The 27376-nt window shown below is 43.6% G+C and overlaps 2 protein-coding genes across 2 annotated transcripts in view; one reads left to right on the top strand and one right to left on the bottom strand.

Annotated features, from left to right (window-relative positions):
• Positions 1-5124, top strand: part of NT5DC3 (5'-nucleotidase domain containing 3) — a 182329-nt gene extending 177205 nt beyond the window's left edge. Inside the window, exon 15 of the transcript XR_007517361.1 lies at positions 5037-5124. The gene's annotated coding sequence lies outside the window, so the exon portion shown is untranslated. The remainder of the gene's footprint in view (positions 1-5036) is intronic.
• STAB2 (stabilin 2) overlaps positions 1-27376 on the bottom strand; it is a 213803-nt gene that overhangs the window by 104254 nt on the left and 82173 nt on the right. The window contains exons 20-30 of the mRNA XM_049884206.1: positions 21666-21752; positions 20747-20833; positions 18938-19049; positions 17163-17343; positions 14689-14782; positions 13113-13271; positions 5741-5836; positions 5056-5151; positions 2855-2902; positions 1233-1369; positions 659-773 (exon numbers count right to left, since the gene is read on the bottom strand). Of these exons, the coding sequence (XP_049740163.1) occupies positions 659-773; positions 1233-1369; positions 2855-2902; positions 5056-5151; positions 5741-5836; positions 13113-13271; positions 14689-14782; positions 17163-17343; positions 18938-19049; positions 20747-20833; positions 21666-21752 (1212 nt within the window). The remainder of the gene's footprint in view (positions 1-658; positions 774-1232; positions 1370-2854; positions 2903-5055; positions 5152-5740; positions 5837-13112; positions 13272-14688; positions 14783-17162; positions 17344-18937; positions 19050-20746; positions 20834-21665; positions 21753-27376) is intronic.

Raw genomic sequence — 27376 nt, 5'->3', positions numbered from 1 at the left:
AGGAAGATAGGCTTTAGAGCACTGATTCTCAAACACTTTTGAAATGTGGCCCACGGTCAGTTGATGTAGTACTTCTCCAGTGGAACCTCCATTTTTGTCGTGTATGATTCATAGAAAGAGCATTAGTGCCATGTGCAGGAGGACTTCCTGGTGGAGACAGAATCCGAGTCCCTGACACACTGAAATAGCGCCAGAATGTCAGCTCTGTCAGGGCTTAGCCCTTCCTTGTGCACTGCCCAATCTCCAGCACCTCCGTCAGTGCCTGGCTCCTAGGAGGTGCTCAGTAAGTACTTGTTGGTTGACTGACCCTAACTTAATATAACATTTTAGTTATCGATGGTGATATAATTAGTAGGTTGCTAGTAACCAATAAAAGTTGTGAAATTGTACAGCCTTCACTGGATCAGTCCATGGTCTGTCAGGAGGAGCCTGGTAGAACGAAGGTCACATTTTATAGGGTCACTGCTATAGAGGCATGTGTGTATGTGTATCAATATATATGAATAATTATTGAAGTTGGGTGATACCTACATGAAGGTTTATTATACTATTTTTTTTCTGTTTTTGCTCATGATTGAAGATTTCCATAACACAAAAAATTTAGAAGTATAATATGAACATATGTGACATATATAGACCATATACAGAGCTCCCTTACCCCATCCGCTTTTGCCAGGTGGAGAAAGTTGCCCTGCAAAGATGTTGCCAGCATGTCAGACGACGACAGAGACTCCAAATCTGCCACCCCGTATGTGCCCAGGAGCGTATGGTATCTAAAACAACAGTCCATGAGGGCTATAATTAAATATCAATGCAAGAGGCAGTATAATTTAGGACCACAGATCATAGGTTCTGGAGCGAGACTGCCAGGTTCAAATTCTGCCCCTATAGTGATCAGCCATGGCACCTTGGGGTAGTTATTAACCACCTTGTGCCTTAGTTTTCACATCTGTAAAATGGGAATGATAATTATAATACCCATCTCATAGGGTTGGTTGTTGTGAGGATTCACTGAGTTATATGTATAGCACTTAGGATGGTGCTTGCCACAGAGTTGGCTGTCAATAATTATTAAGTATTCCTATACTGGGGGAGAAGGAAGAGGGAAGTCCTAGAACATGCTCATTTCCGTAGACTTGAAGGACTATGTGGCTTCCCTACATTTAACTTCTAAGGCATGTTCACACTGATGCCAGTACGAGATCATGAAGAATAAAATACATGATACCTACTTTATGAGGGCTGGAATATTGCTCTTTGACAACCAAAAGGTTTTGTCATCTTGGTCCATGTCCTCAATAGCTTGCTGTGAAGGCACGAGGACAGTAAGGTTTGAGGTGGCTGACAGCATGGGTCGGAGAGAAGCATCCTGAATCACAGGAAAAGAGTGGCCTGATTCACTTTAGGGACAAACAGGATGGACTTCATGCTTGGCAGAGATGACAGTTTCCCATGTGATAAAATTTCAGGGGTATTGGGAAGGTCATAGAGACACATTCCCCACCCTACCCACTGGCTGATGACTTATAGTCCCTTTTGAGACTCATTTTTATTGAAATATGACAGTCTTGTCAAAATGCAAATTTTCTGATTAGGTCACATTTTGAGTCATTATCAATCATTTACACTTGAGGCTAAATGAAGAGCCAGAGAATAGTCTTGGTAAAATTGTGTGTGTGTGTGTGTAAGTGTGCAGAGAGCCTTGAGAATCCTTGAGTGCTTTTGGATTAAGGATGATGGGGAGATTGCAGGAACAGTTTCATCATGGGAGAGAGACTGGAGGCCTAAAATAGAACTTTACCTAGTTTTCAGTTTTGCCTAGAGAGAGTTCTGGGTAGATGCAGTGACATGCCGATAAAGGTTTGACGACTGGCTCTCAGGGGTGCGGTGCAGAGCCTGGTTTGTAGTATTTAATTTCTGTAGTGTAAGTACTCCCACCACAGCTGGTTTCAAGTTACCAATATGATGGCACCAAAAGTGGAGTTGGGATGAGATGCATACAATCAGCTCTCGTGAGCTAGTACAAGCCGGCTCTAGCACACCACTGGGCAAGCTTAGGCATGTGGGGTAAGACCAAACATGATGAGGGTACATGGAAATCGGCATGCTCAAGAGCAAAGTCTCAGTCCCATCTCTTACCTGTGGTGGGTCAGAGAGGCCCCATAGAGAAGCAACTGGGAAATGTCCTAGAGGGGTTGCTGACCATATCTGACGTATCTTTTCATGTGCCTATTTAAAGGTGATAACCCATTTGTTGTGATGACTGGCTGAACCAGCTGTCTTTGTCCTTTTGGCCAGGGAGGACAGAGATTCAGACCACTGGGCAGGGTTGACCATTGGATTATTTGTTATAATTCTTGCCACGGGTAAGGAATATGCTCTACAGGGCATGTTGGGCTGAGAGCTAAGTACCCTGGACTGCAAATATAAATCTCAAAACTAACTGGGTACATTGCAATGATGAATTATTAACTTTTTCAAAAGACGTCTGTAATGAATGAAGCCGGACATATGTATTTGAATTGGTTGAAAAGTTGACCCTAGCTTACCCTAGACTGAAATTTACAGCCATGGTTGTCTGTTAGAATCACCTGGAAAGCTTTTAAAATATACTGATGCCCAGGCCAAACCTCCGGCTAATTAAATCAGACCCTCTGCGGGTAGGGACCTAGGCATGGCTATTTAAAATTGTGTTCTATGTGATTTTTAAGTGTAGTCAGGGTTGAGAGCCACTGCTTTAGACAATCCCTCTCCATCCTTTTCACCAGCTGTATTTTCAGTTTTCTATTACATGTATTCCAAATTTCTAAAATTATATACATTCCCAGTTGTAAATTCCAACACATGTACTCACAGTTATCCACTGGTTAAATATAGCTGCTTCCAAGAGAAGTGACAATTCCTTATTCATGTCATGCAAGAGAGGGAGGGAGAGACGAGAGAGAACAGAAGAGAGGGGACCATGAGAAACAGGATTACGGTGAGCCTCTGGGAGCCTGCACTTAGCCTCCCGGGCTGGGCTCCCTCTCCCTGCCAGCCTCGCTGTTGCCGACGTGGATGGGTGCCCAGCTAGACGAATTCCCATGTTGCCAGGGCTGTGCATTTCTTTCATGCTTAGGTGGCTTGCTTATCCTCTATATTTGAGGTAAAGAAGGAATTCCAGAAACTTCAAAGGAAGCAGCAACCTAAAGTTCTCCCAGGTAAAATTTTAGCTTGTAAGAACATGGCCACCCAGCCCGTGTCCTTTCTGTTTAATGCCACATTTTTTGCATTTTTGTGCTTTTCTTTTGGTAATTTCACTGTTTTAACTGCCCCCCAAACATAGTGCGGAAGTGCTTGCCGTCTCATGTTCCTAAGTGCAAGAAGGCTGTGATGTGCCTTAGGGAGAAAATACATCTGTTAGATAAGCTTTGTTCAGGCATGCGTTATAGTGCTGTTGACTGTGAGTTCAATGTTAATGAATCAACAAGGTATGTTAAATAAGGTGTCTTTCAACAGGAATATGTACAAGATTACGTGTTGATCATTTGATGAATGTGTCATGACCAGAGACTTGCAGGAACCTAACTCTGTATTTCCCCTAGAGCCATGGTTTAGTATTTGCTAAATCAGTGTTCACAACGACTTTATAGAACATAATTACCACAAATAATGAGAGTTGACTGTACTTTATTCCTCAATTCAACAAGTATTTATGAACACTCTCTTAGGCACTGGGACTGACATAGGAAACCAGACAAAGATCTGCCTTCAAGGTACTCATAGTCCAGTGGTGGGAAAACAGATAAATGTACAAGCCGTGATGGTTTGTTATGACCCGTTCTATACAGTTGGACTACACTGGTGGATAAGTGCTTTGGCTCTGTCCTTAGACAGCTATGGGCTGGATTCCTAAGCAACCTTAGGCAAGTTTGCTTAGCCCCTCAGTTTCTTTGTCTATGAAACCTGTTGCTGTCGAGTCAATTCTGACACATGGCGACCCTACAGGACAGAGTAGAACTGCCCCATATGGTTTCCAAGGAGTACCTGATGGATTTGAACTGCTGACCTTTTGGCTAGCAGCCGAACTCTTAACCACTACGCCATCAAGGTTTCCTCTTCATCTATAAAATGGCCATAATAATAGCATCAACCTCAGAGGGTTGTTGTGAGGTTTAAATGGGGGTGTTGCTGTATGTAAAGGGCTTAGGAAGATGCCTGGTCACAGAGAGCTTTCTCACTCACACACACTCTCTCTCTCTCTCATACACACACCAGGAATAGGTAAGCACAGGGTGTTTTGGGTGGCCACAGGAGGTGCACAATCTAAACAGGAGCACCTGGAGAGTTCAGCAGAGTCCAGTTAGCTACTCACTTGGGAAAAATTGGGAATGGAAGAGGTAGAATGGCAAGAATGGGAAGTCAAGACTAAACGAACTGCTTGGCACATAGTAGGTGCTCAGTAAGAGCTAGTCCTTCCCCTCCAGCCTGCAGAGAATTTGTGAGCCACAGAACACATATGCCATCTTTGAGAAGCTTAGTATAAAATCTCCTTGAGCAAATGATTCTCAGAGCACTTAAAGCCATCTTGGTTAAATGTTATGGATTGAATTGTGTCCCCCCCAAAATCCGCACTGGAATACTAACCCCTATACCTGTGGATGTAATTCTGTTTGGGAATAATGCTTTCTTTGTTATGTTAATGGGGCCATATCAGTGTTGAGTGTGTCCTAAACATAATTACTTCTGAGTTATAAAAAGAGCAGGTTAGACACAGAAGGAAGCACAAGCAGGGGCAGCTAGATGCCATGTGAAGATCACTAAGAACTCAGAAACGCTGGAGCTAAGGAGGCTGAAAGAGGCAAGGATCTTCCCCTAGAGCTGACAGAGAGAGCTTACCCGTATAGCCTGTGCCCTGAGTCCAGACTTCTAGTCTCCTGAACTGTTAGAAAATAAATTTCTGTTCTTTAAAGCCACCCACTTGTGGGATTCTGATTACAGCAGCACTAGGTTTGTTTGTTTTTTAAGGGCTTTGTCTTTGTTATTCTGTGCTTCAGTTTGTCTTAGATGACTTACCACGGCTGCATTTCCATAGCACAGAAGGCCATCTCCTTCATAGCCGTCTCGACAAACACAGCTCCAGACACCAGAGGAAGTAAACTGACAAGATGCCTGATAAAATGAAGACGGAAGAAATGGTTTGCTTTCCTAACTAAAGAGTCAGACATAAATTGCACCCGTGAGACAACAGACTCCATCTAAGGTGGGAACTACAAATCTGGGGCTGAATGACCCGCAGGCCCTTCAGTGTTGCAGTGCGATGCACCTTTCTGCACGTTTAGGGTGGCACTTATTTGATCACAATTAGATTCTTTCATGTTATCCTCAGCCAGATTTTACAACAAAAATACAGGACATCTAGTTACATTCAAATTTCAGATAAATGATGAGAAATTTTTAATATAATTACATGCCAGGCAATATTTCGGACATACTTATGCTGAAAAAATTATTCATTGTCCTGAAATTCAGTTTAACTGGGCATTGTTTATTTCATCTGGCAATCATTATGTTTGTTCTTCTAAGCTTTGAAATGGGGTGAAAGTTACAATAAACACCCACATTCCACTCAGGGACTCCCCTTAGGGAGTAAGAGAGAGTTTGCTTATTAGGTCGAGAAAAGAAATAACCTAACTTTCTTTATTTCTCAAACAATTTTTTTTTTTTTTTCAGTAAGGGGAAAAAAACTCCAGTAACTCACCAGCGGGTGACATTTTCCGGTTTGTTCTAAGCATGAAGTTATTGGTTCACAGCCAATTCCGTTGCCTCGAAATCCTTTCTTGCACTCACACTCATTCTATAATTCCAAGAAGAGAGTATAAGGGGAGCTTTGAAAACAAGGGTCTTCCACACCTTTTTCTCACGGGCACTGAAAAATGAACTTATGACGGCCATAGCTGCCCACCCTCTGCAAGAACAGTGTTAATGTCTGTTGTTTGTTACACTTAAGAATTCAGGGCTCTTGTTCTCCACATTCCATGCTACATTTCCTAATCTCGTATTTCCTTGGTACTTTCTTTCTGAATTTATTATCCTATTGTTGTTGTGCACCATAGAGTGGTTTCCGACTCATAGCGACCTTATATGACAGAGTAGAACTGCCCCATAGGTTTTCCTAGGCTATCATCTTTACAAAAGCAGATCACTAGGTCTTTTTCCTGTGCAGCTGCTGGGTAGGTTTGAATCGCCAACTTTTCAGTTAGCAGCTGAACACTTAACCATTGCGTCACCAGGGCCCCTTTCATAATCCTAGAAGGGCCGTGTCGGGATAGTCCCAGGGAGAACATAGACTCTAAAGAGCATCATGTTGTAAAGGTGACCCCTCTACCTAAGAGAAAAGGTTAAGTAACCCACGGTTGTCCACTTGGTGAAGATCCATGCACAGGGCCATGGGTAACCGAAGGGGTATTGTGTGCAGTTTAGAAAAGACATCCACTATGGTCAGGTGGGAGTCCCTGGTGGTGCAAATGGTTAACACGCTTGGCTGCTAAGTGAAAGGTTGGCGGTTTGAGCCTATCCAGAGATGCCTCAGAAGAAAGTCCTGGCAGTCTAATTCTGAAAAACCAGCCATCGAAATCTCTGTGGAGCACAGTTCTTCCCTGACACACACGGGGCTGCCATGAGTCATAGTTGACTAGGCGGCAGCTAGGTTGGTTTTACGGTCAGATGCATTTGAGTAAAGCATGGCCTCTACATGGACAGCCCATGGGCACATGGCTTGGAGGGTGGACAGCATATTTATGCAACAAAAAAATTGCCCCTTCCTCTGGGTAGATTTAGGCTCGCATCAGGGTGTGTGCTTGGTGAGTGGGGCGCCAGCTGGATTTCTGTATCCATTTGCCCCCTTGCCTGGGCACTGTGTACCGTACACAACCTATACCATGGTCCTGATCACGCAGCTACTGAATATGATGATGATGATGATGGATTGTATGATAAAATGGTGGAAATGTTTGTGTTAAGTACAAAGTAGAACCCAACAAGACTGTATTGTTGGTTACAACAATGTAAAGAAAAACAAACCTATGGACATGGTACCATATGAACGAACCTTGGAAATATTTTCTGAGTGAAATAAGTCAATCCCAGAAGGATAAATATCATATGATCCCACTTATGTGAAATATATAGAGAAGGCAAATACATAGAGACCAAAATTTACTAGTGCTTACCAGGCGCAGGTAGGAAGGGGAGACGAGAAGGAATTACTTAAGGGATGATGAAAAAATTCTTGTTGAGGGTGATGAGAAAATTTGGAAGCAGTTAGTGGCGATGGTTGTACAACATGGTGAACGTAATTAATGTTGGTGAATTGTACAGGTAGAAATGGTTGAAATGTCAAATGATTTGTTATAAGTATTTCACCCCGATTAGAAAGCAAAAACAATACAAACGAAAAGACACACCTACGAATAAAAAGCCAGAAGGAAAAAAATACATCATCATGCACTGTAATTGATTAAAAAATTTCCCTACCTTTTTGTTTTCCAAATTTCTTCCTCTATCATGAATTATTTTGAAATTTAAAACAAAATTCAAGGGTAATCCCTTCAACAGATGAAATTTGTCAGGTATTAACTCACAAATTATTATGGAACTGGTAATGAACCTTTAAGCTGTTTTCAATTAGAGATTTAGAAGACAAAATGTAAATATATAAAAAGTAAGTAAGAAGGAAGGAGCCCTGGTGGCAAATAGTTAAGTGCTTAGCTGATAACTAAAAGGCTCCCGTAAAGATTACAGCCTAGAAAACCCTATGGAGCGGTTCTACTCGGTCACATGAGGTCGCTATGAGTCAAAATCAACTCAATGGCACCCAACAACAACAAAAGAGAACAGTTCTAAAAAAAAAAAACAAGTGTGGTAGTTAAAAAAAAAATAAGGTCCGATCTTAATAAAAAAAAAAAATTTTAAACACTGAAAAACGAGATACTTTAAGTCGTGTGGATTAACTGACATATGAGATGCTTGTATGATAAGATGCTTATGAAGACTATTGTTCAGAGGAGGGGGACGGGCTAGAATGTTCTTCCGGGAAGTGGGCCCTGGCTGTACCTTGAGGGCAGCAGCAGTGGGGAGGCCATTCATGCTGAGGCCGAACGTCAGGTGGAATTAGGGCTTTGAATTGGTTCTTCCCTGTTCAGTTATGGACTGGGAAGTGGAACCAGCACAGACTCAATTTTTAAAAAAAATTTTTAAATTTGGGTGAGCCCAAATGATAACCAGAATATAAAAAATTATAGGTCAAAGCCCTGCTAGAAACCTAATCTTCTTAGAAAACAAGGGTAGCGTACACATTGCATAGCAACCAAATCTCTTGCCTGTTGGATTCTGACGATGTTTACTGATGGGGTGTGGGATCTCAAAAGTTTGAAGGACTCTGCTTTAGGGAAACATGGGAGAAGAAGGTAGTAGGGCTTCCTCTGTGCTCCCAGAGAACCCTCCAAATGCCATAATCATTCTGCCTGACACATTGCCTTAAATTCATCTGTTAACTTGACTGTCTTCCCCAAGGGCCTGTGAGCTCTTGAAGGCAAGGAACTCTGTCTCATTTTTGCATTTTCAGTGTCTTGCCTGGTGCCTGTTTGTTGAATGAATGGATGGGAAGACAGATGGAAGGAGAAACATCTTCACTTGTTCAAGATCTGTGTGGGTTTATAATATTGGCTCTGTACATTGACTTTTGCTTTGGCTACTCTCAAATGCTACTGACTGACTGAGCCAAAGGAAGAGGAAATCTAGGGTCCTGAAACCTTTGCCACTTTGGGGAAGAAAGAATCTCTTTTTTGGGTAACTGGAGTGGTTTCTTAAAAGTAAAGATACTGAGACAGCTAATAGCTTTACAGTAATTTTATCATTTAAAAAAGTATTTTACAGTTTATAATGTACCTTCATATCTATCATCATTCCTTGACACTCCCATCAGCTTTTGTAACCCAACCAAACCTACTGCCGTTGAGTCGATTTCGACTCATAGTGACCCTGTAGGACAGAGTAGAACTGCCCCCTAGGGTTTCCAAGACTGTAAATCTTTATGGAAGCAGACCGTCACATATTTCTCCCACAGAGCAGCTGGTGGGTTCGAACTGCTAACCTTTCAGTTAGCAGCCGACTGCTTAATCACTGTGCCACCAGGGCTTCTTCAGGTCTTGTACACATTTATAGAAACTGAGGCTCATGGAGGTTACATGACTCTGACCTCTAAGATCTGACTCTAAGTTCATACAGTCTGTAGGTGGTAGAGTAGGCCTTATAACCAAGGGTATTTAATCTTCTCCATCTGGTATTTTGGTAATACATTCCCGCACCACCAACCCTGACAACCTCCTCACATATCAGCCTAAACATGGTTTGTATTTTTAAAGAAACATTCATGGTAATTAAGGTTTATATCTATTCGGAATGTCTGAGAAGTTTTTAAGCCAGCTAATAGCAATGAAAGGAAATTCTATATATGGTCTATTCTATTTCTTATGCAATACATAACACAGCCTTCAGTATGGATTACACCTTAACATAAAGAACACAAAGATCCTCACAACTGGACCAATAAGCAACATCATGATAAACGGAGAAAAGATTGAATTTGTCAAGGATTTCATTTTACTTGGATCCACAATCAACGCACATGAAAGCAGCAGTCAAGAAATCAAAAGACACATTGCATTGGGCAAATCTACTGCAAAAGATTTCTTTAAAGTGTTAAAAAGCAAATGTGTCTCTTTAAGGAGTAAGTTGGGCCTGACCTAAGCCATGGTGTTTTCATTCACCTCACATGCACATGAAAGCTGGACAATGAATAAGGAAGACCAAAGAATTGACGCCTTTGAATTGTGGTGTTGGTGAAGAATATTAAATATACCATGGAGTGCCTGAAGAACAAACAAATCTGTCTTATAAGAAGTACAGCCAGAATGCTCCTTAGAAGGACATTGTCTCACATACTTTGGACATGTTATCAGGAGGAACTAGTCCCTGAAGAAGGACATCATGCTTGGCAGAGGGACATGAAAAAGAGGAAGACCCTTGACAAGGTGGGTTGACACGGTGGCTGCAACAATGGGTTCAAACATAGCAACGATTGTGAGGATGGCACAGGACCGGGCAGTGTTTTATTCTGTTGTACATAGGTTTGCTATGAGTCAGAACCAACTCCATGGCACCTAACAACAACAATATGATACTATAATAACACACTCCCCCTCCCATCTCCCCCATTAATAGGTCTTTCAAATTTATCTACAGAAAGAAATACAGATCAGCAAGAAGAATAAAACAAACCCAGTGCCATTGAGTTGATTCCGACTCATAAATGATGAGCAAGAATAGATACCAAGAATTTTATTTGTCTCCTCAGATATAATCTGGAACTTGGGTGAGTCAAAAACTACTGCAATCATTTGCCAGATGCTCTGCGAAAGGTAAACCTGTCGTGAGCTCCTTCCTGATTAGGCCTCCTGGGGCCACATTTCAGAGCTGACTCACTCCAGGCCCACCAGCAGGCTTGGCTGTCAGAGAAACCAGAAGGATAAACAGGAAAGGAGCATCCACATGCTATGAAACAACCAGACCATGGGCCCTCCTTACTATGAATTTTATAGCATTTGTCACGTTGCATTACACAGAAGTTTACTTGTCTGTCTCCCTGCACAAGACTGCATTTCTCCAGGGCTAGCAGGGGGCTCTGGCCATGGGAGCTCTTATCTCCACCACCAAGCCCAGTGGCTGAACCAGAATCAGCACAGAAAAAGTGTTGAATGAGTGAATGAATGAGCATTTGTTTTATTTTGCCTGCCAGGCATCCGTTCTCTCTCTTCTGGAGTTGTACCTCCACTTGGCTTTGGCGACACTACCACACTCCTACTCCTAGTCCACATGATGGAGTGGGGTTGATTCCTCCACCCCAGTATAGGGTACAGGAGCTAGGCCTGAGCTTTTTATCGCATTCCACGTCCTTGACCACAGGGCCTGCTTTGAGCATAGACACAGACTTAGTTTGAGCCAAAGAATGAGAATGGATCCTGTGTCTTTGGTGAAAGTTACCAGAAAACCTTTTTTATTCTGCTCAGCTGAGTACTGCGATGATATAAGCCTGAAGCTGCTGGAGGCCACTGTTCACGGCAGGAGCCTGAGAAGAAGCTGGGCCAAGAAATAGATCCTTGTGCTACTTTTTGAGCCCTGGATCATTCTGTACCTTAAGTCAGACTTTATGTGAACCAACACATTTCGCTTTCTTTTTAAGCCAGTTTCAGCTGGGTTTTCTTTTATAACCAAAAGATTTCTCCCTGATTCAGATTCTCTCCATTCCTACCCCATCACCAACTGTCTCTCCCTGAGAAACACCACCTGCAGCCTACTAAAATAGTTAACCTCCAGCTGTATACAAATACAGAGTACTTAAAAACTTGAGGCCCTTGCCTGGGCATGGTGCTTCAATCTGCAATCAATTTTCAGGGGTGGGAGGTGGGCTGGGGTGATACCGTGCCATGACCTTGGCCAGGCAGTCCCATTTTCTTTAATTCTTCTTCCTTATTGTCTGTTTCTCATCCTTTAACCACCTATGGGGATCTCCTTGGAAAGATTTTTAAACAGGTAGCAAACTACCTTTGGGAGTTCTGAGCCCCCGAGAGGCTCCAACACTGTAGCCATCAGGGGCCGGCCATCCATTTATATCTGTCCCAGTGTCCAGCCTATGCTGGCCCCACAGGACAGATGTTCCATCACTTGTCCCTGCACGAGTGGGTGAAGGAATGGATGTGCATGCTGTCTGATGCTGCATAGGGAAGACTTCAGTCTTTGAAAGCTTTAAAACAGGCCAGGTATCCATTTGTGTCAAACAATTCCTTCCTGCAGGAAAGGGAAGGCATTAAGTAGGCCCTTCTAAGCTCTGTAACCTCTGATTATTAATATCTTCACAGAAATAAGAGATCTAAGAACCATCAGAATTGGGACAGAAGCTTGGGAGATATCATGGTGAACCAGGTTAGGCTTTACCCCAAACAGTGATTGTCATTATAGGGATAGCTCATTGATGTCACGTTGATTCTGACTCCTGATGACCCCATGTGTTACAGAGTAAAGCTGCTCCATAGGGTTTTCTTGCTTATCATCTTTACGGAAGTAGTTTGCTAGGCCTTTCTTTTACAGCACTGCTGGTTGAGTTCGAACCACCAACCTTCTAGGCTAGAAGTGGGGTGCAAACCGTTTATGCAACCCACAAACCTTTATTATCATTATAGCATAAATATATTTCTCGAAGAGAAAATAATTGAGTGGTTTTAAAAAAAAAAGTTCAGCCTTAAAATATAAGTGAGAAACTGTATTAAGATTCAAGAGAAATGGGAGTGATTTCAAATCCTGGTTCCCATCTTCCACGTTTTCTGATCACCTTAGCCTTGGAGCCTGGAGATGATGAATTCCTAACCAGTAGCCTTCTCTACCTTCGTTTCCATTAAATGAGGGTGGATGCTCACGAAAGTGACTGATAAACTACAGCATGCTACAGAAATAGAGGTGCTGTCCAGGGTAGGGATTACGAGGGTAGCCCTAGAGTCAGATTGTCTTATCTGTCACCCAGCACAGGATTCATACACCATGATTTGTTATTTGTGTGACCTAGGCAAATTACTTAGCCTCTCTGTGCCTCAGTTTTCTCTTCTATTTAAAAAAAATCAAACCAGTTGCTGTCGAGTCCATTCTGACTCAGACTCATGGTGATCCCATGTGTCACAGCGTAGAACTGCTCCATAGGGGTTTTTTTTCTGTCCGTAATCTTTACAGAATCAGATCTCCAGGTCTTTCTTCTGTGGCACTACTGGGTGAGTTCAAACCACAACCTTTACATTAGTAGTCAAGTGAAAACCATTTGTGCCACCTAGGGACCTTCCTTTTCTATAAGATGCGATAAGGATAGTACCCTTGTTGTGACAGTTAACCCATTCTCATTGCTACAGGTGATTTAAAAAACAAAACAGAACAGCAGTAAGTTCAAGCCAAAGTGCCTCTGTGTCTAGGGGGAAAAAGCCACTGCAGGAAGCCCCCTTCCTCCTTGCTTTTGACCACAGCACACCCACCTGGCCTGGGCCTACATACAAGCAGGTTGCATTGCTGTGACAGCCGCCAGCGCCGGGCAGCAGGCAGTTGTTGATCTCTGAGCAGTCTCTCCCGTTCCCGGTCCATCCCTGCTGGCACACGCAGGTGTGGGTCCCCATGCCAGTTTTGATGCATTCTGCCTGTGGGAGGAAAAGAAAAAGCAAACCATCTGAAACCTCGGTCCAGCCATGTGACTCCAAAAGGAAAAAGGATTTCCAGAGGTGCATTCTAGAAACTCATATTGGCATTGAGATGAATGGAAAAGATTCAATGATTTGGAAGAACAGAAGTGTTTGGAGTTGGCCAGCTAATGGCCATTATTACTAATACCATCATATCCTTGTGGAGCCAGGGACTGTTCTTGATGTTTTGCAGGTATAAACGAGCATCCTGATGTGGAAGGTACTGTTACTATCTCTATTTTACAGATAAGGAAAGGAGGCTCAGAGAAGTTAAGTAACTTGCCCAAAGTTACGCAGCTACAAAGAGGCATGAACCAAGTCTATATAATGTCAGGGCCCAAGCTCCGATCCATGATGCCACCTCTCAGGGACTCTCAGGACGATCAGACCTGGAGGAGAAGTTCAGGGTGAGAGGGAGAGAGGTGTAAGACAAGCTGTTGAGAAAAGGCTGTCTGAGGTAGGTGGGGCCAGCCCAAAGGGAGTCTGATGGGCTGGGGTAAGGTGTTTGAGTCTGGATTTTATCCTCAGAGCCAGGGAAGTTACTGCAGGGGTTTAAGCACTGGCAAAACATGATCTGATTCACTGCAAGCCACTCTGGCTGTTGTGTGGACAATGTACTGTGGGTAGGCAAGAGAGGAAGCAGGGAGACTAATTATTAAACTATAGGTAAAGAATGAAGGTGGTGCAAATGGTTAAGTGCTAGACTACTAACCAAAAGGTTGGCAGTTCAAACCCACCCAGGATGCCTCAGAAGTAAGGCCTGGTGGTTGGCTCCCGAAAGGTCACAGCCTTGAAAATTCTATAGGGTGCAGTCCTACTCTGCACAGTTGGGTTGCCATGAGTCGGAATTGACTCGATGGCAACAAACAACAAGAACAGGGCCAAGGACATGGTGGTAAGATGTTCGGAAAGTGTTAGCGAAGGCAACGGTGGGTTCTGACTACATCCCCTGACAGAACTTAGGGCAAGTCACTTAACCTTCCTGAACCAAAGTTTCATAATCGGTAAATGGGGGTAACAATATCTACTTCATTGGGTTGGTGGGAAGAGCAAATGAGGTCATGTACATCAAGCCCCTTGGAAGCTGTAAAGTTTCAATCAGCAGTTCATTACTGTTGATCTCATCTGATTTTCACACTGTGTTTTTAAGATGCCAAAGCCCCCTGCACATCTGGAGCTGGGGCGCCCTCTGTAGGTATCAGCAAGAAGAGGCTCACAGAAGGCGCTGGGCAGCCATCTTTAAAATAAGTTCTCCACAAGCTTCAAACACAAGTGCTTCAAGCCTATGAAAAGGGATCAGACGCAGCCTTTTTGGAATGCCTTCCCTCGGATGTCCTCACAAACCAGGAATTTGGAAATAAACACCAACACTCACATTGCGGCTGCAGCCCCCTGGGGTTAATCCCGCGCAGGGGTCCATCTTTGAACAGAGGGTTCCATCCCCTTCGTATCCTGCTTTGCAAATGCAGCTGCGAAGAGGAGGGCACAAAATCAACCACAGAAATATAAGCACCAATTGCCCCTAAAAGGGCCAGGCACACGGGCGGACTGGTTGAGGGCCAGGTGGCTCGACAGTGTACGAAGATTGGTGCACGTCTGGGATCTGGAGTCGGACACACCTGGATGTGAATCCAGGTCCTGCCTTTTAGCAGTCCTAGCAGTGTGTGAGCCCTTTAACCTCTGGGAGACTTTGTTTCCTCATCTGGAAGATGGGTCTAATAATTCTACCCTGCTCATAAAGCTAAGGGGAAGATTAAATGAGCTAATGCATGCGGAGCACTTAGCAGGGCCGTGGCTCATTGTGAGATTCAATACGTGGCAGCTTTTCTGCTCTTAATGGGCTGAAGACTGCCTCTTTGTAACTCTCCTCCCCGATGCTAATTATTACCTGTGGCTCAGCACACCACAGCTCTAGGCACTCTTCTGTGAGACGGCTCTTAAAATACATGAAAATGGGGGTCAAGTGAGAGCCCTCCCCTGCCCCATTGCTGGTCCTTCAGAGTTTTTTCCAGACAGGACACTCTCGGGTTCCTCATTCTGAGAGCTGGCATGGTTTCCTGACCTGCTACCTTCTCAGACACACTCCTCTCAGTATGTCCCACTGTGATGTTACCACTATTTTAAGGGCAGGGCCCTTCATTTGTTTGTTCAACAAACATTTATCAAGTGCCCTGTGGTAAGTGCTGGGGGCACCTATCATACTCTCACATAACTGCAAATTCGGTCATATGTGCTTCACAAAAATTAAAACAAGATTATTTTTCATCTATGAAGACTTCCATAAGAACCAAATATTAAACCTGTTGTCCAGATGAAAACACAGGGTGATCTATCCCAACACCGACTTATCTAAAGCTATGTAGTTTATATAGACCCACATCCACAGTCCGTTGTGGGTGAGTTAAAAGTTTTTAGGGGTGATTTTGAGTATATCTGATTTTTGCCTTATGCACTGACATAGACCCTAATTGCTTTGGAAGATGTATTTCCATTGTACAATTTTTGGGAAAAAAGACATAGTCTCTGGCTTCATGCGACACAGTCTAGTGGGGGAGACAGACCATAAATAAGCAAAAACAAAGAAAGAAACAAACAAAATAAAACTCATTGCCCGTTGAGTCGATTCCGACTCATAGTGTCCTTATAGAACAGGGCAGAATTGCCTCACAGGGTTTCCAAGTAGCGGCTGGTGGTTAGCAGCCAAGCCCTTTAACCACTATGCTACCAGGGCTCCAAGTAAGCAATTGACTATACAATTACAAATTAAGAAAAGTGTAAAAATAGAGCCCACAAATTCTAGACATTCTGTGCATTACTCAGGATATTTGGAATGGTTATTCCTTTCAAAGGAGCCCTGGTGGCATAGTGGTTAAAGTGTCCTGTTGCTAGCCAAAATGTTGTTTGTTAGAACCCACCAGCAACTCTGAAGGAGAAAGATGTGGCAGTCTGCTTCAATAAAGATTACAGCCTTGGAAACCCCGTGGGGCAGTTCTCTCTACTTTGCCCTATAGGGTCTCTGTGAGTTGGAATTGACTCAACGGCAATGGGTTTGGTTTTGGGGACTGCCTTCGAGCCAGATATTCCTGGAGAGGAACATTTTATCTGATACTTTTCCCTCCAGAGCTACTGCATATATTTTGACAGCATTAAGGAAACAAATGGTGGTCCATTGACTTTAGACCCAATATCCTGCAAGATACTTTTAACAGGCAAGCTGTCATTGGAAAGGTTTTTAGGTAGTAAAAACAGTTTATGCTCAGCTACGAACCGAAAGGTTGGTGGTTCAAATCCACCCAGAGTGCTTTGGAAAAAAGGCCTGGCAATCTACTACCATAAGATTACAGCCATTGAAAAACCTGTGGAGCCCAGTTCTCTGAAGCATGTGGGGTCATCATGAACTGGAATGGATTCAACTGCACCTGGTGTTTGTAATTGGAAAGTTAGTCACCAAATCTTCATTTTGTTCCTATGAATGATGATAATAATTATAGTTTCCATGACTGAACACCTATTATGTGCTCTATGGTGCTGGGTGCTTTTGTATGCAATTTTTCTGATCTCCACAATTGCCCTGCAAGGGAGGTGACATCATTGATATTGAACGTAGGAGGAAAGTGAGACTCAGAGAGGTTAAGCAACTTGTCCAAGGTCACACAGTTGCTAAGTTTCAAAACAAGGAATGCTACAATTTGAACCCAGTTTAGGTTCTTGCCTACAAAGTCATACCATCAACTGCAGAGAACAGAGCTGAGTTTACAAAGAGTTGGGATATGGTTTGAGTCTTTATACAGGTAAAAAGAACACCGCAGGTAGCATAGTGGCTGTGGGCTGTTAAGGGCAGTGCCCTACCTGGCTGTCCCATTGCTGTATTCACAGGTTGCATGGATGTGACAGAACTGCACATAGGGCCCACAGGAGGAGGTCTGCTTGTTGCAGAACTTCCCAGCGGAGCCGTCTCTGCAAGTGCCAGCGAGGCAGGCCCCGTCGCTGTCTATCCTGTTGTCACATGTTCCATACGCGCACAGACATTCTGGCAGAGAAGGAGGAGGGACATATAGAGGCACAACGTCATGGAGGACAGGGATCACCTCCCTTACCCCTTCCTTAGGGACTCAAGTGTTTCTCTGTATGCTTGGGAGGGCCCTTGGCGAGCTTCCTTGTCCCACCAAGATGGGAAGAACTTGTCTCAAAGCTACTTGGATGCACGTGTGTGTATGTGTGTGTGTGGGGGGGGGGTGATGGTGGGCTGTGATGGTATGAAAGAGGCCAAAGAACTCGACTCTCAACTACTTTATGGTTAGAGAGTTCATCTAGAAATTTCTCAGCTTTTCATGAGGACATTCTGGAATGAATAGAAACTATTTCTCTATGCTGGAACTACCCCTCAAGTACTTGTCCTCTCTCTGGTACAGCCAACCAATGATAACTAATGGGCACTGACTTTGTTGTAGGCACCGGGCCAGCATTTAACATGTGCCATTGTTATTAACAGTCATCAACCCCAGGAGGGAGGGACTTTTGTAATCTTCATCTTCTAGATAAGAAAACTGAGATCCAGAGAGGTGAGGCAACTTGTCCAACTTACTGCTAAATTCCAGAGCAGGTACTCGAACCCAGGCCTTAAAGTGCATTTAGTGGTGGTTGTTGTTAGGTGCTGTCGAGTCAGCTCTGACTCACAGCGGCCCTGTGTACAACAGAATGAAACACTGCCCGGTCCCGTACCATCCTCACAATCACTATGGTTGAGCCCATTGTTGCAGCCACTATGTCAATACATATTTTTAAGGTTTTCCTCTTTTTCACTGACCCTCTACTTTACCAAGCATGATGTTCTTTTCCAGGGACTGGGCCCTCCTGATAACACGTTCAAAGTAAGTGAGACAAAGTCTTGCCATCCTCGCTTCTAAGGAGTATTCTTGTACTTCTTCCAAGAACAGGTTTGTTAGTTTTTCTGGCAGCCCATGGTATATTCAATGTTCTTCGACAACACCATAATTCAAACGCACCAATTCGGTCTTCTTCATTATCCAGCTTTCTCATGCATATGAGGTGATTGAAAACACCATGGCTTGGGTCAGGCACACCTTAGTCCTCAAAGTGACATATTTCCTTTTTAACACTTTAAAGAGGTCTTTTGGGACAGACTTGCCCAATGGGATACGTTGTTTGATTTCTTGACTGCTGCTTTCATGGGCATTGATTGTGGATCCAAGTAAAATGAAATCCTTGACAACTTCAATCTTTTCTCCATTTATCATGATGCTGCTTATTGGTCCAGTAGCGACTAAACGTAAATACTGTAGATCATTATACAACTGGCACTTTTACATCCCTGATATCATTTTGGAGTCTCTGGGTGACCCAAATGGTTACGCACTGTATTAAGGTTGGCAGTTCGAGTCCACCCAGAGGGACCATGGAACAATTTGTGTAGAAACTGTTGAATGGGAACCTAATCTTCTGGGTAAACTTTTACCAAAAACACAATTAGATATTATCAAAAAGAAAAGAAATGCACCATGGTAATGGTGTGTATCAAGCAAAGGTGTCAAAGGACACCAGGCCCATGCCATCAGCAGAGCAACAGGGATCACGGCTTAGGAGAAGAAGGAAGTGCCACTTACTTTTGTCACATCGAGGTCCGTATTTATTGGGATCAGAGCAGAACTGACACTGAGAGCCTTGGAAGCCATCCTCACAAATGCACGTTCCATTGCCACCGAGGCCATCTGCACACTGGGAAGAAAGCAGGCCCATGGGCCATTAGGACAACACACACAGGCATAGGAGTTGCCATATGCTTTGGTTTCATGACCTAACTTCTTTGAACTCAGGGTCAGTCGCACTTGAAATGACTCTTTGGGACTCCTTGTAGCAAGTGGAGTCATGGTGGCATTAGGTCCCTTTGGGTGATACAAACATTTAACATGTTCGGCTGGTAACCCAAAGGTTGGAGGTTCAAGTCCACCCAGAAGCACCTCAGAAGAAAAGCCTGCTGATCTACTTCCGAAAAATCAGCCACCGAAAACCCTGTGGAACACAGTTCTACTCTGAAACACATCGGGCTGCCATGAATCAGAATCAACTCAACAGCAACTGGTTTTAGGTGTGAAAACAGTGACGAGTTTGGGGATCCTAAGGCAGGACTTGGAACTTTATGGGAAATCACTAGGGAATATCCAAGGAGGGTTGTAATGGTGAACCAAGAACCTCTAAACAGAGTTTCAGGGGTGTCGGTGCTCAGCCATGGGCCTTCAGGATTGCCTAGACTTTCCCTCCAGATTCTCACTTGCTCAGCTCTGTGACTTCAAACTACAGTGTTTTCTCCCTTCAGTGGTGAAAATTTGGGGCTCCCACTCCCCAGCCCCAGCAAGGTTAGATTTGTATTGACTGACGTGCAGTGGAGTTGGGCTTGGCTGCCTTCCCGACCACCGGCCACAGTCATCTGCACCAGCTTCACCTCCTTCTCCTCACCTGCGTGGTGTCCCTGCTTGAGGTTACCCCAGTTCTTCCTTCCCCTTGAAAGAGCCACATTTTAGTTGTGAATTTCTTAAGTGTGCAGATCTGTCATTTCCCCATAGGAATCACAGCTACTTTTACTTTTGTTCATCTAGCTCTGGCTTGTAAGCTCAATGAGTTCATTTTTGGCCTTTATATTTCATTAGGTTTTACAGATGGGTGAAAAAAGAAAAACAATCACTGGGCAGAGCTACTTTTTTTTTTTTAAATAACATAAAACCTTAGTTCTGGAAGGAATCTTAGAGACCTCCCATGGGAGCAAAGTGAGGTGGAGAAAGCCTTGCTGCGTTGCCTGTGGTCATGGCAATAAGAGAGCAGAGACTAGAAGCAACATCACTAGACTCTTGTCTCTTCACGCCCTTGGGGCAAGATTCCTTCTATTGTAGACATCTTCTGTTCTTTTAAGAAGCCCTGGTGGCGCAGTGGTTAAAGTGCTTACAAAAGGTCAGTGGTTTGAACCCACCAGCCACTCCACAGAAGAAAGATGTGGCAGTCTGCTTCCATAAAAATTTACAGCTTTGGAAACCCTATGGGGCAGTTCTATTCTGTCCTACAGGGTTGCTATGAGTAAGAATCGATTCGATAGCAATGGGTTGGTTTGGTCTGTTCTGTTAGTAACTGCTCTGTGTCTTTTTGAGGCCTAGGGTGGGAGGTTGGAGTGCACCCAGAGATGCCTTGAAAGAAAGGCCTGAAAGATCGCAGCTATTGAAAACCCCGTGGAGCACAGTTCTACTCATATACATATGGGGTCTCCATGAGTTGTAACTAGTTTTCTGTTTTACTGCTTGGGAATATAGACTGGCATTGTATCACCTTTTGGTTTAGTAGTTTTAAAAATTACTTTTCAACATGACTTAAGAAAAGTCAGCCTTCAGCGTTCATGAAAAGTGACCATCAGGGACCATCCTTGTCACCTGTCCGTTTCCTGAGCAAGGGTTCGAGAAACCTCCTGGACACTGATTGCAGTCGGGTCCGTAGAAGCCTTTGCAGCACTTGGGTATCTGAGAAACAAAAGGGTGTTGCCCTTTTAAACCCCAGCCGGAGCACCAGTTCTTCTATTTTAATGTCCATTATTATCATAAAGAGTTTTAGCCTCTCCTTAGGAGAATGTCTTTTTCTTTTGCAGTTGGTGGCATTGCTGGTGCCCTGCCAGCCATTCACACAAATCTAGTCAGTGTCTACCAGAGGTGCCAGCCCAGCTCTAACAGTGTGAACGAGACAGAGGAAGGCCCTGTACTCATGGAACCTATATTCAATGTGGGGAACAGACAATAACTAAAATAAACCAAAAGGAGATAATTTTAGAGGGTAGAAAGTTCTGGGAAAACAAAGTATCATAAAAAAGCGCTGCAGGTGGGGGCAGAGGTGGGGAGAGGAGTCTGGGGAGACCACTTTGGATTGGATGGTTCAGGAAGGCTTCATGGAGGAGGTGGGATTTAAATGGCACCTTGAACTGTGAATCAGCCCCAAGAAAATCTGGAAGAGCATCCCCAAGGGAAGGAACAGCAAATGAGCATTCTCTAAATTAGGAATGAAGCTCAGATTCAGGCAGAGAGGTGGGCAGAGGGTGGGCTACCTGGAAAAGCTTGAAGAGTGTGGGCTCCGTGTTAAGAGGGGTAGGGGACCTTGAGAGGTTGTGAGGTAGGGAAGGGGGTGGCCTGGCCACATATAGTGAATCTGCTCTTCGATTCCTCTGCAGGAAGACATTGCCAAAGCCACACAGCTAACCTGTGACAGTGCAGGCCCCTGGGGCCTAAGAGTGTGGCTCCTGGAGCAGCCCGGCCCTGTTGGCTTCTGACTGGTCCTTGTGGCCTGACCACCCACACTCCTCACCTTCACAGTGGCATTGCAGTATCTGGCACAGCCACTCTTCAGGCTCCTTGTTCTGCTGGAGTAGACACATTTGTGTGTGAACAGTGCCTGGAAGAAAGCCAAGGAGAAAGAGCATTTGGAGTTTGTACTTCAAGGTCCTCTGGGCAAGGTCCCAGCTTCTACATACAATAGACTTTCCATTTTACCATGGATGTCAGGAAGGAGCTCTGACCAGGGCAGCACGCCTGTGTCCAAGTCAAAGCTTGTTCTGCCAGTGGCCTTTTGAATAAGTTATTGCCCCTTTTTACACCTCTGCTTCCTTGTCTGTAGAATGCAGTATGGATTGCACAATACATGGCACATGTATCTTTATGCCTCCTCCCAGATGGTGGCAGACATCTCTAATCAATCAGAGCACACTTTCCTGTTCACCCCGAACGTGGCCTTGCCTCCCCATCCAATCAGTTACCAACCCTCAGTTCCTCCTATATAAAAATTTTGGAGTCAGTAAAAAGTCTATCCCTAGTTTATAGAAGGAGTCTCTGGGTGATGCAAATGGTTAATGTACTTGGGTGCTAACTGAAAGGTTGGAGGTGCCTTGGAAGAAAGGCCTAGCCATCTCCTTCTGAAAAATCAGCCACTGAAACCTGACGGAACACAGTTCTACTTGGGCACACATTGGGTTGCCATGAGTCGGAGCTGACTCAGTGGCAACTGGTTAATTTATGGAATGCTCAACCAAATAAAATAGCAATAATCTTGAGTTTTGCTCTTAGGAGCAAGGAAAAATTTAAATGCCTCCTTTCATCCTCTAACCCCTGATCCCTACTCCTAATTATTTATAACGCCCGTTTATACTGAGAACTTCCTATGGACTGGACACATTGCACGTGAGTTTATCAAGCTCTAAACCACTCCATGTGGATGTTTTTATCTCCCTTTTGAGGAAAGGAAACTAAGGCCCAGACAGGTTGAATCATTTTTCTAAGGAATACTGCTGTTTAAGTGGCAGGTCCGGAGAACGGACCTCTCCACCTACTAACTTTAGGACTGCAGGCAAGTCACTTCGTCTCTGTGGGGATCAGCTGCCTAATTTGCCAAATGGGACAATAATGCCAAAGTCAAGTTTTGCCATAAGAATTTAGTTCCTGGCTCAAACTACATGTTAAATAAATGTTTATGTCAAGCTTACCCCTTCTTCTTAGGCTTTTGCTCAAAGGGGGAGCAATGAGAACATCACAGGCTAGAAAACTCCCAAATCTTAGATATAAAAAGGACTTCTGAAGTCACTGAGGAAAGAAGCTTGCTATTTTTTCAGACACTTTTGAAATGCTCCTATAATAAGCTAAAATTGGCCTCCTTCTAACTTCCACTAATTGGTGCTACTCGTATCATCTGGAGGTTCAAAAATATACCTCCCTTCCACCTTGAGAGCTCTTGACATACCTGAGGCCAGCTATCATCTGCCCTTGGATTGTGGTGGAGTGGGACACAGGCTGAGCTGTCAGAGACTGTTAGGAAGAAATCGATAAATTGTGGGGCTGTGAGTGCTTGAGGGAGACCTGGTGGTGCAGTGGTTAAAGCATTCAGCTGCTAACCAAAACGGGGTTGGTGGTTCCAACCCAGCAGCCTCTCCAAGGAAGAAAGATGTGGCAGTCTGCTTCCATTCAGATTTACAGCCTTGGGAACCCAGTAGGCAGTTCTACTTTGTCCTATAGGGTTGCTGTGAGTTGGAATCGACTGATGGCAGACGGTTCGGTTGGGATTGGGTTTGAGTGCTTAAGGGCAGGTCATCTGTTTTCCAAATACTCTAGAGGAACCCTCAAAAGAACCCTCCAGACCTAGCAATGTCTGTGCAACTGTTGACTTGTTGTTAGGTGCCGTAGAGACGATTCCGACTCATAGCAACCCCATGTACAACAGAAGGAAGCACTTGCCCAATCCCGTGATATCCTCATAGTCGTTGTTATGTTTGAGCCCATTGTTGCAGCCTCTGTGTCAATCCATCTTGTTGAGGGTCTTCCTCTTTTGCACTGACCCTCTATGAAGCATGATGCCCCTCTCCCGGGATTGATCCCTTTTGACAATATGTCCAAAGTAAGTGAGATGTAGTCTTACCATCCTTGCTTCCAAGGAGCATTCTGGTTGCACTTCTTCGAAGACAGATTTGTGCATTCTTTTGGCGGCCCATTGTATATTCAATATTCTTTCCCAACACCACAATTCAAAGGCATCAATTCATCTTTGGTCTTCCTTATTCATTGTCCAGCCTTCACATGCATATGAGGTGATCGAAAACACCATGGCTTGAGTCAGGCGCACCTTAGTCTTCAAGGTATTATCTTTGCTTTCCAACACTTTAAAGAGGTCCTTTGCAGCAGATTTGCCCAATGCAATGCATCTTTTGATTTCCTGACTGCTGGTTCCATGAGTGTCAATTGTGGATCCAAATAAATGAAATCCTTGACAACTTCAGTCTTTTCTCTGTTTATCATGATGTTGCTTATTGGTCCAATTGTGAGGATTTTTGTTTTATGTTGAGATGTAATCCATACTGAAGACTGCAGTCTTTGATCTTCATCAATAAGTGCTTCGAATTCTCTTCTCTTTCAGCAAGCAAGGTTGTATCATCTGCATGACACAGGTTGTTAATGAGTCTTCCTCCAATCCTGATGCGACATTCTTCCTCATATAGTTCAGCTTCTCAGATTATTTGCTCAGCATACTGATTGAATAAGTATGGTGAAAGGCTACAACCCTCACACACCTTTCCTGACTTTAAACCATGCAGTATTCCCTTGTTCTGTTTGAACAACTGCCTTTTGATATATGTACTGGTTCTGCATGAGCACAATTAAATATTTGGGAACTCCGATTCTTTGCAATGTTATTCATAATTTGTTATGATCCACAAGGTCAAATGCCTTTGCATAGGTAAACATCCTTCTGGTACTCTCTGCTTTCAACCGGGATCCATTTGACATCAGCAATGATATCCCTGGTTACATGCCCTCTTCTGAATCCTGCTTGAATTCCTGCAGTTCCCTGTAGATATACTGCTTCAGCTGCTTTTGAATGATCTTCAGCAAAATTTTACTTGTGTGTAATATGAATGATACTGTTTGATAATTTCCACATTGGGTTGGATCACCTTTCTTAGGAATAGGCATAAATATGGACCTCTTCCAGTCGATTGGCCAGGTCTTAGTCATCTAGTACTGCTTTAACAGAAATACCACAAGTGTATGTCTTTAACAAGGAGAAATCTATTTTTTCACAGTCTAGTAGGTTCAAAGTCCAAATTCAGGGTGTCAGCTCCAGGGGAAGGCTCTTTCTCTCTGTTGGCTCTGGAGGAAGGTTCTTGTCTTCAATCTTCCCCTGACTGAGGAGCTACTCAGGTACAGTCCTCTCAGCATAAAAGTACAATCACAAAATGGAGGACAATCATACAGTACTGGGAATCATGGCCTAACCAAGTTGATACACACATTTTTTGGAGGACATAATTCAATCCTTGACAGCCAGGTAGCTGTCTTCCAAATTTCTTGGCATAGATGGGTAAGCACTTCCAGCACTGCAGCTGTTTGTTGAAACACTTCAGTTGGTTTTCTGTCAATTCCTGGAGCTTTGTTTTTTGCCAATGCCTTCAGTACCATCAGTTCCTGATCATATGCTACCTCCTGAAATGGTTGAACATCCACCAATTCTTTTTGGTATACTGACTCTGTGTATTCCTTCCATCTTCTTTTGATGCTTCCTGCATCATTTAATGTTTTCCCCTTAGAATCCTTCAATATTGCAACTAGAGGTTCAAATTTTTTTCTTTAGTTCTTTCAGCTTGAGAAATGCCAAGCGTGTTCTTCCCTTTTGACTTTCTATCTCCAGGTCTTTGCACAAGTCATTATAATACTTTACTTTGTCTTCTGGAACTGCCCTTTGAAATCTTCTGCTCCGCTCTTTGACTTCTTCATTTCTTCCTTTTGCTTTAGCTACTTGATGTTCAAGGGCAAGTTTCAGTCTCTTCTGACATCCATTTTGGTCTTTTCTTTCTTTCCTGTCTTTTTAATGACCTCTTGCTTTATTCATGTATGATGTCCTTGATGTCATTCTACAACTCGTCTGGTCTTTGGTCATTAGTGTGTGACACATCAAATCTGTTCTTGAGATGGTCTCTAAATAAATTCAGGTGGGATATACTCAAGGTCGTGTTTTGGTTCTCAAAGGCTTGTTCTGATTTTCTTCAGTTTCAGCTTGAACTTGCATATGAGCAATTGATGGTCTGTTCTGCAGTCGACTCTTAGCCTTGTTCTGACTGATGATATTGAGCTTTTCCAACGTCTCTTGCCACAGATGTAGTCAATTTGCTTTCTGTGTATTCCATCTGGTGAGGTCTGCATGTATAGTCACTGTTCATGTTGGTGAAAAAAGATATTTGCAAGGAAAAAGTTGTTGGTCTTACAAAATTCTATCATTCAATCTCCAGCATCCTTTCTGTTACCAAGGCCATATTTTCCAACTACTGATCCTTGTTCTTTGTATCCAACTTTCCCATTCCAATCACCAGTAATTATCTATGCATCCTAACTGCATGTTTGATCAATTTCAGATTGCAGAAGTTGGTCATAATCTTCAATTTCTTCCTCTCTGGCCTTAGTGGTTGGTGCATAAAGCCATTGACTACTGACTTCATAAAAATGGAGATTTCACTTGTAGAGGGGAGTGCATTTTCACTCTCAATGGGAGGGAAGACAAGATAGAGAAAAGCTAAAGTGACTGAGTTAAGTGTTCCAACTAAACAATCTAGTGTTTTTAAATCAATAAGGTGTCAAGGTTGCTGGTCCATTGTGCATGCCTTTCCTAGGAGGAGAAGGATCCAGATGAACAACCCTATCGGCAGCCAATATATTTTTTAAGTTTTGGAACTCTTACTATGGTTAAAAAAAATTTTTTTTGTTTTAAAGCCATAGAATGTCTGAGCTGCTCTATCTAATGAGGCCAGAAATTTGAGATTTCCTTCTGTTGTCATCCTAGAGACAGAGGGCCAAGTGTTCATGGATCAGATGGGGGAATCAACAGACTGGAAGAAACATCCCAGCCTTCTCCTTAGGTCTCAGGTTAATTTGCCAAGGTGTGGACCACGGGAGCCCAGGAGTGGCAATTTTGGGGTCTTGTTTTAGTTGTCTAGTGCTGCTGTAACAGATATACCACAAGTGGATGACTTTAACAAAGAGAAATTTATTCTCCCACAGCCTAGGAGGCTAGAAGTCCAAATTCAGGGTGCCAGCTCCAGAGGAAAGCTTTCCTTCTCTGTTGGTTCTGGGGGAAGGTCCTCATCATCAATCTTCCCCTGGTCTAGAAGTTTCTCAGTGCAGCAACTTCAGGTCCGAAGAACACATTCTGTTCCTGGCACTACTTTCTTGGTAGTAGGAGCTCCCCTTGTCTCTCTGTTCGGTTCTCTCTTTTATATCTCAAAAGAGATTGACTCAAAATACAACCTAATCTTGTAGATTGAGTCCTGCCTCATTAACATAACTACCTCTGATCCTGCCTCATTAACATCAGAGAGGTAGGATTTACAACACAGAGGAAAATGACATGACATGACAAAATGGTGGACGATCACACAATGGGAATCATGGCCTAGCCAAGTGGATACATATTTTGGGGGGACACAATTCAATCTGTAACAGGTCTTTTTTGGCTCCTATTCATTTTTTTTTTTTCATATGTCT

Source organism: Elephas maximus, chromosome 4 (genome assembly GCF_024166365.1).
Source record: "Elephas maximus indicus isolate mEleMax1 chromosome 4, mEleMax1 primary haplotype, whole genome shotgun sequence".
Lineage (NCBI taxonomy): Eukaryota > Metazoa > Chordata > Mammalia > Proboscidea > Elephantidae > Elephas > Elephas maximus.
This window is presented reverse-complemented; position numbering and strand designations above follow the sequence as displayed.